This window comes from Cervus elaphus, chromosome 5, assembly GCF_910594005.1.
Source record: "Cervus elaphus chromosome 5, mCerEla1.1, whole genome shotgun sequence".
In the NCBI taxonomy this organism is placed as follows: domain Eukaryota; kingdom Metazoa; phylum Chordata; class Mammalia; order Artiodactyla; family Cervidae; genus Cervus; species Cervus elaphus.
In genome coordinates this window covers 21,641,807-21,655,881 of record NC_057819.1, presented here as the reverse complement: position 1 = coordinate 21,655,881, position 14,075 = coordinate 21,641,807, and the positions used below count along the sequence as shown (strand labels likewise).

Here is a 14,075-nt window from a genome sequence, read left to right as displayed (position 1 = left end):
TCCTGGGCAGTGTCATCCCAGGCTGCAGAACCCTGCAGGTGGGAAGGGATGGGACTGCGCGGGGAGCCGTGGGGATCCATCACGGCCCCTCGCTCACCAGCTCCTGTGCTCCAGATCGCGTTGGCTGGCCGCTCCCGGCCGTCCAGGTGGATTTCCCAGAAGGCCTTGACTGCTACAAACACTTTGCCCGGGTTCTGCTGGAGGGGCAGGTAGGCAGCCCAGCAACTCCCTCGGCCCCTTCCTTGGCACCATGGGCAGGACGTGAGTCCTGGATTCCCCACCATCCTGTGATCTCTCCCCAGGTCTTCCCCAAGCTGGCCTCATACAAGGGCTGTTTGCTGTCCAGCCCCAGCACGATGCTGAAGACATGGGCCAGGTATGGGCTTCCCTGGGAGCATCAGAGCAGGCAGGTGATGGTGGAGGAGCTGTGTCTTGGGGCTGCTGTAACAGATCCCTACCCACCGAGGGGCAGACATGTATTCTCTCATAGTTCTGGAGGTTAGAAGTTCAAAGTCGGGGTGTCAGCAGGGCTGCACTCCCTTTGAAGGCTCGGGGGGGATCCTCCTGGCCTCTTCCCACCCCTCGTGGTTCCAGGCACTCCTTGGCCACCACATCCCTCTAGTCTCTCCCTCTCTTTTCCCATGGCTTCCCCTCGTCTCTATGTTTCTCAGGTTATCAGATTCGGGGTCCACTCTCTCCCATTTGACCTTGTCTTAATTACATCTGCAAAGACCTTCTTTCCAAATAAGGTTACATCCTGAGGTTCTAGGCAGACATGGACTTTTGGGGAGATACTAGCCAACCTATTGGCTTCCCAGATGGCTCAGTGGTAAAGAACCCACCCGCAATGCAGGAGATGTGAGTTCAATCCCTGGGTGGGGAAGATCTCCTGGAGAGGGAAATGGCAGCCCTCTTCAGTATTCTTGCCTGGAGAATCCCATGGGTAGAGGAACCCAGTGGGCTATAGTTCATGGGGTTGCAGAGAGTCAGACACGACTTAGTGACTAAACAACAAGTCAGCCTATTGTAGAGCTGCCAGGTGCGAGCCCGAGGCACCCTGTACACCTGTGCCCCTGGGGGCTTCTGCCCACTGAGCATGAAGCCACCCCAATCCCACCTATCGTCTTCCTCCTCCTGCCCTTCCTCCTGGTCTCTGCTTATCCCCGCTCCTCTCTTTAGGCTTCCCTGGTGGCTCAGATGATAAAAAAATCCACCTGCAAAGCGGGAAACCTGGGTTCGATCCCTAGGTTGGGAAGATCCCTTGGAGAAGGGAATGGCAACCCACTCCAGCATTGTTGCCTGGAGAATCCCCATGGACAGAGGAGCCTGGCCGGCTGCAGTCCATGGGGTCGCAGTCAGAGATGACTGAGCGGCTAAGCACACACACTCCTGTCTTTTTCTTCTTTCTGCCCATGGACCAGTCCCAAGAAGCTTCCTCCCTCTTCCTGAGGCTGGCACCCCAGACCAGGCAAGGGGCTTGAGGCACCAGAAGCAGGCAGACAGGTGTGCGCACACACCTGCATCCCCCGGGGACTCAGGATGGGGCTGTGCTTCCAGGAGCCCCTGCCTACCAGGTCATTCACCCAGCACTTGGTTGTGAGCGTCCACTCTGTGCCAGCGGTGTTCTCATGCTGGGATCGAGCCACGACCATGTTCTGTGCGATGTTCCAGTGCAGGGAGGTTGAACAACTAGTACAAAGGGAAGGTGGTGGCCCAACCATAAAGGGACAGAGCAGGACGTGGGAATGAGGCATCGGGCAGGGAAAGAAAAGGAAAGCCTGACTGAGCAGGTTCAGGGGAGGCAGGGCTGTGAGGCAGGCAGAGGTCTGGAGGAAGGTTCTAAATGGGACAAGCAGCAACTACAGAAGCAGTCTGGGTGGGTGGATCAGAGGCAAGTGGTAGGAGGTGATGGAGTCAAGATCCTTTCATCCATCCGGCACCCCCAGCATGATGGACAGAAGGAGACCTCCTGGGCAGGGCTGGCCTGGCAGTGGACTTCAAGATGCCCCATGTCCTGCATCCCACCCACAGGCTGCAGCCCAGGACAGAGAGCCTCCTGAGAGCCCTTGTTGCCAAGAAAGCCAGCTGCCGAGATGCCTTGCTGGTGGCTTGGAGCAAAAACCCCAAATGTGAGCCTGACCAGGGCAGGTGCCCCACAGCAAGGGGGTTGGGGGGAAGATGGTATGGGGCCACCCAGGGGACCTGGGGCTGGTGGGAGGGTCTTCCCTGCAGCTGGCGGGCGGGCACAGAGCTACTCTGACCGCCCTCCCTCCCTTCTCTGCAGACCTGCTGGCCGAGTACCTTGAGTGGCTCCCACAAGCCATGCACGCTGATGTTGAGAAAGCCTGGCCGCCCACCCCTAACCACTGATGCGGCGCCTGCCTGCGGGCCAAGGGGGCCTGGCAGCAATCAGGGTCCGCTGTGGCCACCCTGACTCCAGACTGCACTCAGGAGATGGGTGGAGCCCCGGGACACCCTCTTGGCTCAATCCTGGGCACAACTTGCTGCCATCCTGGGCAGTCCAACCCAGGGTGACTTTTTTAACTATTTATCACATAATGGATAATGGTTTTATCTCCCACGCTGGTCCCGTTTTAAACATGCTCTGTGGACTACATTAGTCCCTTGTAGAGCAGCAGGGCCAAGGGTGAAGGCAACCGTGGACCCTTCCTCTGCTCTTCGTTCCCTGCCTGTATGGTGCAAGCCCCTCCCCTGCCCCAGCCAGGGAGGGCCCCCAGGGCTCCAGCCGGCTCCTGTGGAGCGGGCAGGGTCAGCTCCCCGCCGGCTACATTGCTGTGTAATAAATCATAACTGACAACAGCTGTATACTGAGTCTAGTGAGTTCTTTTGGTGAATCTCCAAATTGGGGTGGGGGGGTGGCAGGTCTGGGAACATCCTGCCTGTGCGTGCTTGCACACTCAACACACGCACACACGCATGTGGAAACTAGTCTGGGTAGATGCTCACAAATGTGTTAGTGGTGATACAGGGCACAGTGAGCCTATAGGAGTTGATCATTTTTCTTTTACTTAGGTTTTTGCCCTGAATCAACTTTCGCTAATAGAAACACAAATTCGGGAATTTCCTGGTGGTTCATTGGTTAGCACTCTGCACTTTCACTGCTGGGCCCCAGGTTTGATGCCTGGTCAGGGAACTAAGATCCTGCAAGACTTGCAGAGCAGCCAAAAAAATAAACACATACATTCCATAATATACATACATAAGACAAAACAACAAAGATACGTGGGGGTTAATGTTTCCAAAACTATTCACTTTCTCCACAGCGTGGCCCTAGTGTTCCCCAACTAGGAGGTCTCCCCTACTCCTTCTCCGCCCACATCTAAGCCATCTGCCAGGTCTATTAGTTCGCTTCCAGGATCTGCCCTTTGTGCTCCCCACTTCCACTACTGGGCCACCCCCACCTCCACTGCCAGGATGCCACCACCGGCTCCCGCTTGGGCCGTGGCAGTGGCTTCCTGGCTGGTCTCAGGTCCCCTCTGCCCAACTATGATGAATTTTCCACATGGCAGCCAGAGGGAGCCATTTAAAACATATCACATCCTTCCCCTGCAACAGGTCTTCCAGTGTCTTGGAAGAGTCAACCCTCTCCTGTTGTTTAGTCCCTCAGTTGTGTCCAACTCTCTGTGACCCCATGGACTGCAGCATGCCAGACTTCCCTGTCCTTCACCATCTCCTGAATCTTGTCCATTGAGTAGGTGGATGCGACAGAGGACGAGACGGCCATCCAACCGTCTCGTCCTCTGTCGTCCCCTTCTGCCCTCAATCTTTCCCAGCATCAGGGTCTTTTCCAATGAGTCAGTTCTTCACATCAGGTGGCCAAAATATTGGAGTTTCAGATTCAGCATCAGTCTTTCCAAAGAATACTCAGGACTGATTTCCTTTAAGATCGACTGGTTTGATCTTGTAGTCCAAGGGACTCTCGAGAGTCTTCTCCAACACCACAGTTTGAAAACATCAATTCTTTGGCGCTCAGCCTTCTTTAGGGTCCAGCTTTCACATTCATACATGACTACTGGAAAAACTAGCTTTGACTATATGGATGTCTCTGCTTTTTAATATACTGTCTAGATTTGTCATAGCTTTCCTTCGGAGAAACAAGTGTCTTCATTTCATGACTACTGTCACCGTTCACAGTGATTTTGGATCCTAAGAAAATAAAGTCTGTCACTGTTTCCATTGTTTCCACATATATTTGCCATGAAGTGATGGAACAAGATGCCATGATCTTTGTTTTTTTGAATGTTGAATTTTAGGCCAGCTTTTCCACTCTCCTCTTTCACCTTCATCATGAGGCTCTTTAGTTCCTCTTTGCTTTCTGTCATAAGGGTGGTGTCATCTACATATTAGGTTATTGATCATTGTCCCGACAATCTTGATTCCAGCATATGCTTTATCCAGCCCAGCATTTCTCATGATGAGGTCTGCATATAAGTTAAATAAGCAGGGTGACAATATGCAGCCTTGATGTACTCCTTTCCCAATTTGGAACCAGTCTGTTGTTTCATGTCCAGTTCTAATTGTTGCTTCCTGACCTGCATACAGATTTCTCAAGAGGCAGGTAAAGTGGTCTGGTATTCCCAGCTCTTGAAGAATTTTCCACAGTTTGTGTGATCCACACAGTCAAAGGCTTTAACATAGTCAATGAAGCAGAAGTAGATGTTTTTCTGGAGTTCTCTTGCTTTTTCTATGATTCAACAGATGTTGGCAATTTGATCTCTGGTTCCTCTGCCTTTTCAAGTTCTCTGTTCAATATACAGTTGAAGCCTAGCTTGGAGGGTTTTGAACATGATCTTGCTAGCGTGTGAAATGAGTGCAATTATGCAGTAGTTTGAACATTCTTTGGCATTGCCCTTCTTTGGGATTGAAATGGAAAATGACCTTTTCCAGTCCTGTGGCCACTGCTGAGTTTTCCAAATTTGTTGGCATATTGAGTGCAGCATTTTAACAGCATCATCTTTTAGGATTTGAAATAGCTAAGCTGGAATTCCATCACCTCCACTAGCTTTGTTCGTAGTGATGCTTCCTAAGGCCCACTTGACTTATCACTCCAGGATGTCTGACTCTGAGTGAATGATCATACCATCATGGTGATCTGGGTCATTAAGATCTTCTTTGTTTAGTTCTTCTATGTATTCTTGCCACCTCTTCTTAATCTCTTCTGTTTCTGTTAGGTCCATACCATTTCTGTCCTTTATTGTGCCTATCTTTGCATGAAATATTCCCTTGGTATCTCTAATTTTCTTGTCCTTGGAGAAGGAAATGGCAACCCATTCCAGTATTCTCGTCTTTTCCATAATACTGTTTCCCTCTATTTCTTTGCATTGTTCACTTAGGAAGGCTTTCTTATCTCTCCTTGCTATTCTTTGGAACTCTGCATTCAGATGGTTATATCTTTTCTTTTCTCCTTTGCCTTTCACTTCTCTTTTCTCAGCGATTTGTCAGGCCTCCTCAGACAGCCAATTTGCCTTTTTGCATTTCTTTTTCTTAGGGATTGTTTTGATCACTACCTCCTGTGCAATGTTATGAACCTCTGTCTATGGTTCTTCAGTCACTCTATCAGATCTAATCCCTTGAATCTATTTGTCAATTCCACTGTGACAAATAGTTGATGATTATTACATCTATTACTATGGGCAAGGATCCCTTAGAAGAAATGGAGTAGGCCTCATAGTCAACAAAAGAGTTCGAAATGCAGTTTTTGGGTGCAGTCTCAAAAACAACAGAATGATCTTGGTTTCTTTTCTTTTCTTTTTTTTCGGTTTATTTTCAAAGCAAACCATTTAATATCACAGTAATCCAAGTCTATGCCCCAACTATTAAGGCTGAAGAAGCTGCAGTTGAATGGTTCTATGAGGACCTACAAGATCTTCTAGAAAAGTGAAGTCGCTCAGTCGTGTTTGACTCTTTGGGATCCCATGGACTGCAGCCTCCCAGGCTCCTCTGTCCATGGGATTTTCCAGGCAAGAGTACTGGAGTGGGTTGCCATTGCCTTCTCCAGGGGAATCTTCCTGACTGCAGGGACTGAACCTGGGTCTCCTGCATTGCAGGCAGACGCTTTACCCTCTAAGCCACCAAGGAAGCTAACACCAAGAAAAGATCCTCTTTTCATCATAGGGGAATGGAATGCAAAAGTAGAAAGTCAAGAGAAACCTGGAGTAACCAACAAGTTTGGCCTTGGAATACAAAATGAAGCAAGGCCAAGGCTAGCATTATTTTGCCAAGAGAACACATTGGTCAAGAAGAATACCTTCTTCCAACAACACAAGAGATGACTCTACACATGGACATCACCAGATGGTCAATACCGAAATCAGATTGACTATATTCTTTGCAGCCAAAGATAGAGAAGTTCTATGCTTACTCACTCACTTCAGTCGTGTCTGACTCTTTGCAACCCTATGAATTGTAGCCCACCAGGCTCCTCTGTCCATGGGACTCTCCAGGCAAGAATACAGGAGTGGGTTGCCATGCCCTCCTCCAGGGGATTCATCTCGTGTCTGTCTGCTTCTCCTGCATTGCACACAGATGGATTCTTTACCCACAGGGGCCACCTGGGAAGCCAGGAGAAGCTCTACAAAGTCAGGAAAAACAAGACCAGGATTTGACTGTGGCTCAGATCATGAACTCCTTTTTGCAAAATTCAGACTTAAATTGAAGAAAGTAGGGAAGACCGCTAGGCCACTCAGATATGACTTAAATCAAATCCCTTACAATTATACAGTGGAAGTGAACTCTCTCCTACTCTTATTCATTGAAGGCAAATTCCAGCCCCCACTGCTCTCAGCCTCAGGGCCTTTGCATCTGCTTATATCCTCTGTTTCTGCAGACAGTGTCTGGTCACACACACACACTTTATCTATGGCAGCTCCCACATCCTCCTCCTTTAGTCTCCATGTCATCACTATTACTGTCTTCATAAGATTCACTGCTCCTTGCTTATTGCTAGCTTTCTAAACTGGAATACCAAGTCTGGGAGAGGTGTGAAATCTTGTATGCCATATCTGGGGCTACAAGGGTAATTGACACTACCGGAGCACACAGTAGGTGCTCAATGTGTCCACTTTTCTTTGCACTAGGTGCTTAGGAGTCCTTGAATGAATAAATGTCCAGTTGCAAAACCCTGCTTAGAAAGTTAGTGCTTTCTAACCGCTTGATTACCCAAATCACTAGGAATGTTAAACACCGCAGGCTCCATGCCGACCTGAAAGGGAATCTTCAGGGGCGGGGACAGGGACGTCTGATTGAGACCAGGGGCATTTGACTAGCACTACATGAAAGGAGGAGCCTAATAGGCTACAGTTCATGGGGTCGCAGAGTCGGACACGACTGAGCGACTTCACACTTCACCCTCTCCAATGAAGCCCACTTCTTAAGTCAGATGATACGGAGAATTTAGGTCCCCTTTCCTGATTTACTGTGTGACTAATCCAGAGGAGGTGGTTTAAGAAAAAAAAAAAGAAAGCGTGGAGATGCCGGGGATTGAACCCGGGGCCTCATACATGCAAAGCATGCGCTCTACCACTGAGCTACATCCCCTCCCCCGAGAAACAATATTCTTGGAATGAGGATATAGGAAATCGCATTTTCTCCTCTTTTCCAAACGTTGCGTTCGTTCTGGACACTCAGAATTCAGTCCGTGAGTGCCTTTACCAATTCAAAATAGGTCCACATCCCTGGGAGCCCGCTAGCCGGGGACGCCCAACACTGAGCCGGTGGAGATGGTGGTGCGGAGTAGACGTGGCAGCAGAAGAATGGTATTTCTTTATGAGTCCGGCTGGAGACAGTTAAGCAAGCTGCATCCTCGTTAGTATAGTGGTGAGTATCCCCGCCTGTCACGCGGGAGACCGGGGTTCGATTCCCCGACGGGGAGGCTGTCAAGATGTTTTAATTCACTACAGACTCCAAAAGGTCTCCCTTAATCAGCCTATAATGTACAGATAATGAAACGAAAGCATGCTATAATCCCATTTGTAACCAGTACGGGTAAATCACGAAAGATGTTCGTGACCCTAAGAACATAGATGAAAAGGACTTGATACTCAACCAGAAGCAAAGTTCTCTTTTATTGTAAGAATAAATATGCAGTGAGTGTATCCATACTTGTATGTTTAAGAAAATTTAACACATCATTATGACTATAGTTTAAAATGAAAATTGCTCAGAGAACAGATTTCACATGCTATCATGATAAAAAAAGAAATGGTTATTGTGTCAGATAATGAAAAACTGTACTGTGGTTAATTTCAGACTATATAAATGTTTCTAATCACATTGTACACCACAAACTTACACAATGGTAAATAATTATATCTTAATAAATCTGGATAAAATTTTAACAAAATCTTCTATTGAAGTATAGTTGGTTAGCAATGTCGTCTTAGTCAGTTACATTTCTGATCACAATTAATGACAACTAGAGCACGCATTATATAGCTCCTGTCATATACAGGGTAGTATGCAGAAGCGCTTAGCAGGTGTGCACTCATCTAGTCCTCACAGCAAGTCTGGTGGGGGTCAGTTTAAGATAGTAAACAGATAAAATGCAGGCACAGAGAAAGGGTCCAATAACTTGTCTAAGGTCACATAAATCACAATCTGGTCTAGACACTGGTTACTTCTGGGAAAAACTGGGATAGGGTGGGAGTGACTCTGCCTTTCCAAAATTCTGTACGTCCGTGGACTGTGAATTTTTTCACTCTCCTTCCCTTCCTTCCTTCTTTCCTTTCTTCTGTACTCGATTTTTATCAAATTGATACACTACTGTGCTTTCGTGAAAAGCAGCAGTAGGGGTCTCCGGCCGTATCCCCTCTCTCCTGAAGGAATTCTGGAGATGCTGCTTTGGTGTATTGTTTATTTTGAGCTGTCAGCATCTCACTGGTCTCCTTGCTGCCACTTGAGTCCCTCCTGTCCATTCTCCACAAGGAAGCCAGGGGAGACTTTAAGATGTAAATAATATCACTCTCTCCCCAGAGGCTTACCCACACGGAAGAAAGTACAAACCCTTTACCAAGACCTTCAAGGCGGGCAAGACCTGGCCTCTGTTCACCTTTTTCTTCTTGCCTCCTACCTTCTGCCCCCTCACCCTCTTTGCCTCTTCCATGCTGGCTTCCTTTCCATTCCTACAAATAGCCCGACTCTTTCAGCCCCAGGGCCTTTGCATCAGCTGTAGCCTCTACCCCAGAGGCTCTTCCTCAGCGGGCTCTTCATTCCCCAAGTCTTCCCGGCATTCCCTTCCTCTTACTGCCCCCATAACCAGGTATTCCACCCCCTCACAACCATTTATTTTGCTTCTTAGCATTCCTATCACAAGGAACTATTTTGTTACCGTATTTGTGACTGGATCACATAGACATTAAGTGCTTCTCAAACACTTATTAAATGACTTCGCATCATGAAGGACCTCCCCACTTGCTCAACCTCTCCCAAACAGTACTCCCCACCCACCCACCTCCCAAAGGGCAGGGAAGCAGAGAGAGCAGAACCTGGATGCCGACCTGTTGATTTCTTGGTGCCTTGAAGCTGAGCAGGTGTCACGGGTGAGGTGGCTATGCTTGGAGTCTGGATTTGAGTCACTTAGTGCCACGAGGAAGCCACAATCTGGCCCATAGGGCCTCCCACACGCCTTGGGTGGTCAGCCATGGGCTGCTTGCCATGCCTTGGGCTGCCCCGGGAGCTGCACCCAAGGGGAAACCTTGCTCTTTTGCTCACAGAAGAGATCCTGAGAAAGCGGAACTCTGAGCAAGGTAAGATTCAACTAATATTTTTAAGAACCTATTAAGTGCCAGGCACTGTTGTCGGCCTTAAACGATACAGCAGTAACCGAGGCTGATGACTTCTCTGCCCGTCGTGGATCTGTCATTCTAGCTGGGGAAGGGAGGCAACAGATGATGGACAAGGAAAACAGTACCTAGGCTAATAGTAAACAATACAGGGCTGGGGTAGTGGTGGGAGGCGTGATCAGGGAAAGCTTCTCGGAGGCGACCACCATGAAGGACGAGAAGGGGCAGGTGCGGGGCAATCCTGGAAGCCGTGCATTCCAGCTGATTCAGGTCCCCCAGCAAGGAATCCTCTGGTCTATGACGCGGGTCCCTTAGATCACGAGGGGGAAAGAACTGCAACCCCGCGCTAACAGTAGCCGAAATAGCTCAGTTGGGAGAGCGTTAGACTGAAGATCTAAAGGTCCCTGGTTCGATCCCGGGTTTCGGCAGCAGCGTTTTTTTCTTTTCTCCCCCCTTTCCACTTGTGTCGGAGGAAAACAAGACGATTCTTTCGAATGATTAAAGGTATTTCATTTTCTTCGTTTAAACCAGCTTCGAGTAGTATCAGAGGGAAGCCAGACGGTGTGGGTACTTCCTCGCACTTCCCCGACTGGAAAAATCCGACAAGTCGAAGAATTACTTGAAGCCATTTCTTTCATTTCATAAACTACCTCTGTTAGACGTTTGTTGACGTCTGTTGGTTACTTTTTGCTGGTTATTTTTTGCTGCTTATTAATTTCTGTTCTCAGAACCCTCGCGACTAAATCATGGGCCGAGGAGGAAGCGGATTCTTTAAGACAGAATTAAATGAAGTGGAACTTTTCCTTTTTGTATTTTGTAAGAAAAGATGAGATATTTAACCTTTTAGGACACGTCACCAGTTGAGGAACGCTGAGGAACACTCAGTGTACCTTTAAGAGCTGAACTGGAAAGGTTCTGGTACAGCTAGTCCTCGTTAGTATAGTGGTGAGTATCCCCGCCTGTCACGCGGGAGACCGGGGTTCGATTCCCCGACGGGGAGGCAACTTGTTTTCTGTCGCCTACATTTTATTTTCTTTTTCTTTTTTGTTCTATATTTTATTTTCATTTCTCTTTCAAGCCAGTTCTTCAGCTTTCATAAAAATTCCTTATTCTTCTCTAAAAAACTAAACCTGGCAAGCAAGCGAGATTTGGTCTGGCGATTGTCTTATTAACTGCTTGGTCACAGTCACCCACGAGCGCCTTCACTTCTTCCCTTGGTTACAAGAAAAAAAAAGTTCTCACATTGAAGTGGAATTTTCCATTTCCAGCATGCCACAACGCCGCTGTCAAGTGCTTGGTTTATATAATGGTTTCCCAAAATAAAACTGTTTCCCTCTAAAACGAGAAGATGCTCACTCTGCTGCAAATATTTCATCTTCTTAGGTCTTGCGCCGGCCCAGAGGTTGGCCTTCAGAAAATGTTCATGGATTTGAAACAGAGTGACTCTAAACCGAACTGTTTTCTCGTCTTTATTCACTTGCAGACTGAACTTTTTGAATATAGCTATCATTCTCCCCAGGCGCCTAGTCTTCATTCATTTATTTGCCTGTTCATTTATTATTTTTTTTCCACACTAATTCTATGAATATTTACTGAGTAGTTGTCTGCCAGGCACTGTTCATGGCACAGAAGATAGAGCAGAAAGCAAGACAGAGGAGGCTCTGCCCTCACGAACCTACCAAGTCAGGGGCACAGACAATAAACAGTGTAAAAACAGGTTCTGAAACCGATATATGCTATGAAGAAAAACAAAACAAATCAAAGTGAATGCAAAGGATTCATGGGTGCCTTTATTTTTTTATTAAAAACCTAAAAAAAAATTTTTTTTTGGCCACAAGCACATCAGGTGGCATCTTATTCCTCGACCAGGGATCAAACCAGCCCCCCTGAAGTAGGAGGGTAAAGTCTTAAGGACTGGACCGCCAGGGATCCTTTCAGAGAGTTAGTCAGGAAGGCCTTTCTGAGGACCCTGACAGTGAGAGAAAGATGATCATGAGTATATCTGCTTTCCATGCAGAGAGAATGGCAAGCACAAAGGCCCTGAGGTGCAGGGAGTCTGGTCTGCCTGAGGAACAGCAAAGACAGGTGTGTGGCTAGAGTTCTCCTAGAGAGGAGGACGGGAGTAAGCGAGGGACACTGGCGGGGCAGGGGCCCGCAGATGCCAGATCACAGAGATGCCAGATCACCGAGAGCCTTAAAGGCCACTGTTAGGAGTATGGATTTGATTCTAAGTTTTACACAGAAAGGAAACATGATCGGATTTGTCTGGAGCAGAGCAATCAGGGACACCTACTGAACTGACTACAACCCTTCAACTGGCTTCCAAGCCAGGTCCAGAATACCTCCACTTAAGCCACTATCCTTCTTCCATCCTGCAGGTAAGGTCGCTCTTGTGGCTGTCCCCTTGAGCTAGGGGTATAAGGTCAGACGATGGCTTTCTACAGAGCTCCATTCGGCACCTCACCCCAGCACTCTCCTGTTCTTTCTCTGTTTCGCCAAACAGCATCAACAAAGCATCAATCCACACCTGGGGTGATTATGCAAAGCAATAGGTCTTCGCTGGAGCTCATATAACAGCATTTTAAATAATGAGAACTGGCATTTCAGAGCACAGGTCTTGTACCAGGCACTGTTCTAAACCTTCTCTATGTGAAGGAGACATATCATTTGACATCCCTTATACATGGAATATAAAAAGAAATGATACAAATGAACTTATTTACAAAACAGAAAGCGATTCAAACTTAGAAAATGAACTCATGGTTGCCACAGGGAAGGGATAGTTAGGGAGTTTGGGAAGGTCATGTACACACTAATATATTTTAAATGGATAACAATCAAAAGTCTATTGTACAGCACATGGACCTCTCTTCAGTGTTATGTGCTTCCCTGGATGGGAGGAAGCTTTGGGGGAGAATGGTTACTAACACAACATTGTCAATTGGCTATAACCCAATACAAATTGTTTCTGGAGCTAAAATAAAAATAAAAATGAAAAAAATAAAATAAAATAAAAGATCAACCTTCTCTGTGTAACTCATTCAAAGGTCACAATCACTCTATGAAGTAGTTACTATTCACATCTCCATTTCACAGAGGAGGCCCAAAGAGGTAAAGTAATGAAATCACAGCTGCTGGGTCCAGTGTCCTGGACACCAGTTCATTTGGACTTTACTGTGAAGAGTTTCAGGTATCCACAGACTGGAAGAGAAATGATCAGTTGAGGATTGAGGTAGCAGGGTATTTTCAGGTGCATTCTGCACATCATAGTAAGTGACTCTATTTCCTGCCAGGAAATCTCAAGTGCTGGTGGGAAAAGGTGAAGCCTAAGTTTTCTGTATTCTCCTTGTCTCTCACCCAACCGGTGAGTGGCAACTTGTTGACTTGAAGGACACTCCATTTTCATCGAAGTACAGTTAATTTACAGTGAGTGCTGTGTTAGTTTCAAGTGTATAGCAAAGTGATTCGGTCACACATATATATATTCTTTTTCTGTTATACATAGATATACATATATTATATACATACATATATATATTATTTTCCAGATTCTTTTCCATTGTAGGTTCATTTTTATAATGGTCTGCAAATCTCAAAGTCACCGAAAGTTGGAATGATTGTAAAGAACAAGAAACCAGAGATTTCTGGGTGGGGGTGCAGTGGGGGCAAGTCCTTATTCATTGGAAAGAAACTCTTTATTTTCCTTTCCTTCTTTTCTGATTGTGAGGCGCAACATTTATGAATAGGTCTGTCTCCCTTTGTTCCTTGGTTCCGGTATCAGAATTTCGGCTGCGGAGCTATGAACCACAGGCCTAGTTCTGAAAGATAAAAGTCAAGTCCGGATTTATTTTGGTTGGTTTTTGCTAAACAAATATACATTTAAACCATTTAATATACAAAATTTTATTTGGAAAAAAAAACTGAAAAATAGACTATAGCAGAGAATTTCAGAATTCCTGTTGAAGAGGGAGGGGGATGTAGCTCAGTGGTAGAGCGCATGCTTTGCATGTATGAGGCCCCGGGTTCGATCCCCGGCATCTCCACTATGGTTCCTTTTATTTTTTTTCGTGATTTCATTTTACTTCAATTTCTGCAGGTGTTCACCATACAAACACCTCAGACGTGATTATAACAGGAGGTATTACAGTCAATCCTAAAGGAAATCAGCCCTGAATATTCACTGGAAGGACTGATGCTGAAGCTGAAGCTCCAATACTTTGGCCACTTGATGTGAAAAACTGACTCATTAGAAAAGACCCTGATGCTGGGAAAGAC

The 14,075-nt window shown here is 46.8% G+C and overlaps 1 protein-coding gene, 1 long non-coding RNA gene and 5 other non-coding genes across 10 annotated transcripts in view; 6 read left to right on the top strand and 1 right to left on the bottom strand.

Moving 5' to 3' along the window:
- The window catches only part of DHX37 (DEAH-box helicase 37), a 31,123-nt gene extending 28,297 nt beyond the window's left edge, over positions 1 to 2,826 (top strand). The window contains exons 24-27 of one of the 4 annotated variants that reach the window (XM_043902088.1): positions 115 to 209; positions 303 to 376; positions 2,032 to 2,129; positions 2,285 to 2,826. In XM_043902088.1, the coding sequence (XP_043758023.1) occupies positions 115 to 209; positions 303 to 376; positions 2,032 to 2,129; positions 2,285 to 2,370 (353 nt within the window). In that variant the 3' untranslated portion in view covers positions 2,371 to 2,826. Of the gene's footprint in view, positions 1 to 100; positions 210 to 302; positions 377 to 1,946; positions 2,130 to 2,284 lie in introns of those variants that run through there. The other 3 variants (XM_043902087.1, XM_043902089.1, XM_043902090.1) reach the window with 3 other exon arrangements.
- A 4,659-nt stretch (positions 2,827 to 7,485) lies between these two features.
- On the bottom strand, positions 7,486 to 7,557 carry TRNAA-UGC. Its single transcript has one exon. It is a non-coding gene; the product is annotated as a tRNA-Ala (tRNA).
- A 262-nt stretch (positions 7,558 to 7,819) lies between these two features.
- TRNAD-GUC lies at positions 7,820 to 7,891 on the top strand. Its single transcript has one exon. It is a non-coding gene; the product is annotated as a tRNA-Asp (tRNA).
- Positions 7,892 to 9,446: 1,555 nt separating this feature from the next.
- LOC122693297 lies at positions 9,447 to 14,054 on the top strand. Its single transcript, XR_006340853.1, has 3 exons — positions 9,447 to 9,764; positions 10,332 to 10,745; positions 13,897 to 14,054. It is a non-coding gene; the product is annotated as an uncharacterized LOC122693297 (long non-coding RNA).
- TRNAF-GAA lies at positions 10,156 to 10,228 on the top strand. The gene has a single exon. It is a non-coding gene; the product is annotated as a tRNA-Phe (tRNA).
- On the top strand, positions 10,729 to 10,800 carry TRNAD-GUC. Its single transcript has one exon. It is a non-coding gene; the product is annotated as a tRNA-Asp (tRNA).
- Positions 13,772 to 13,843, top strand: TRNAA-UGC. Its single transcript has one exon. It is a non-coding gene; the product is annotated as a tRNA-Ala (tRNA).
- Positions 14,055 to 14,075: the final 21 nt, after the last annotated feature.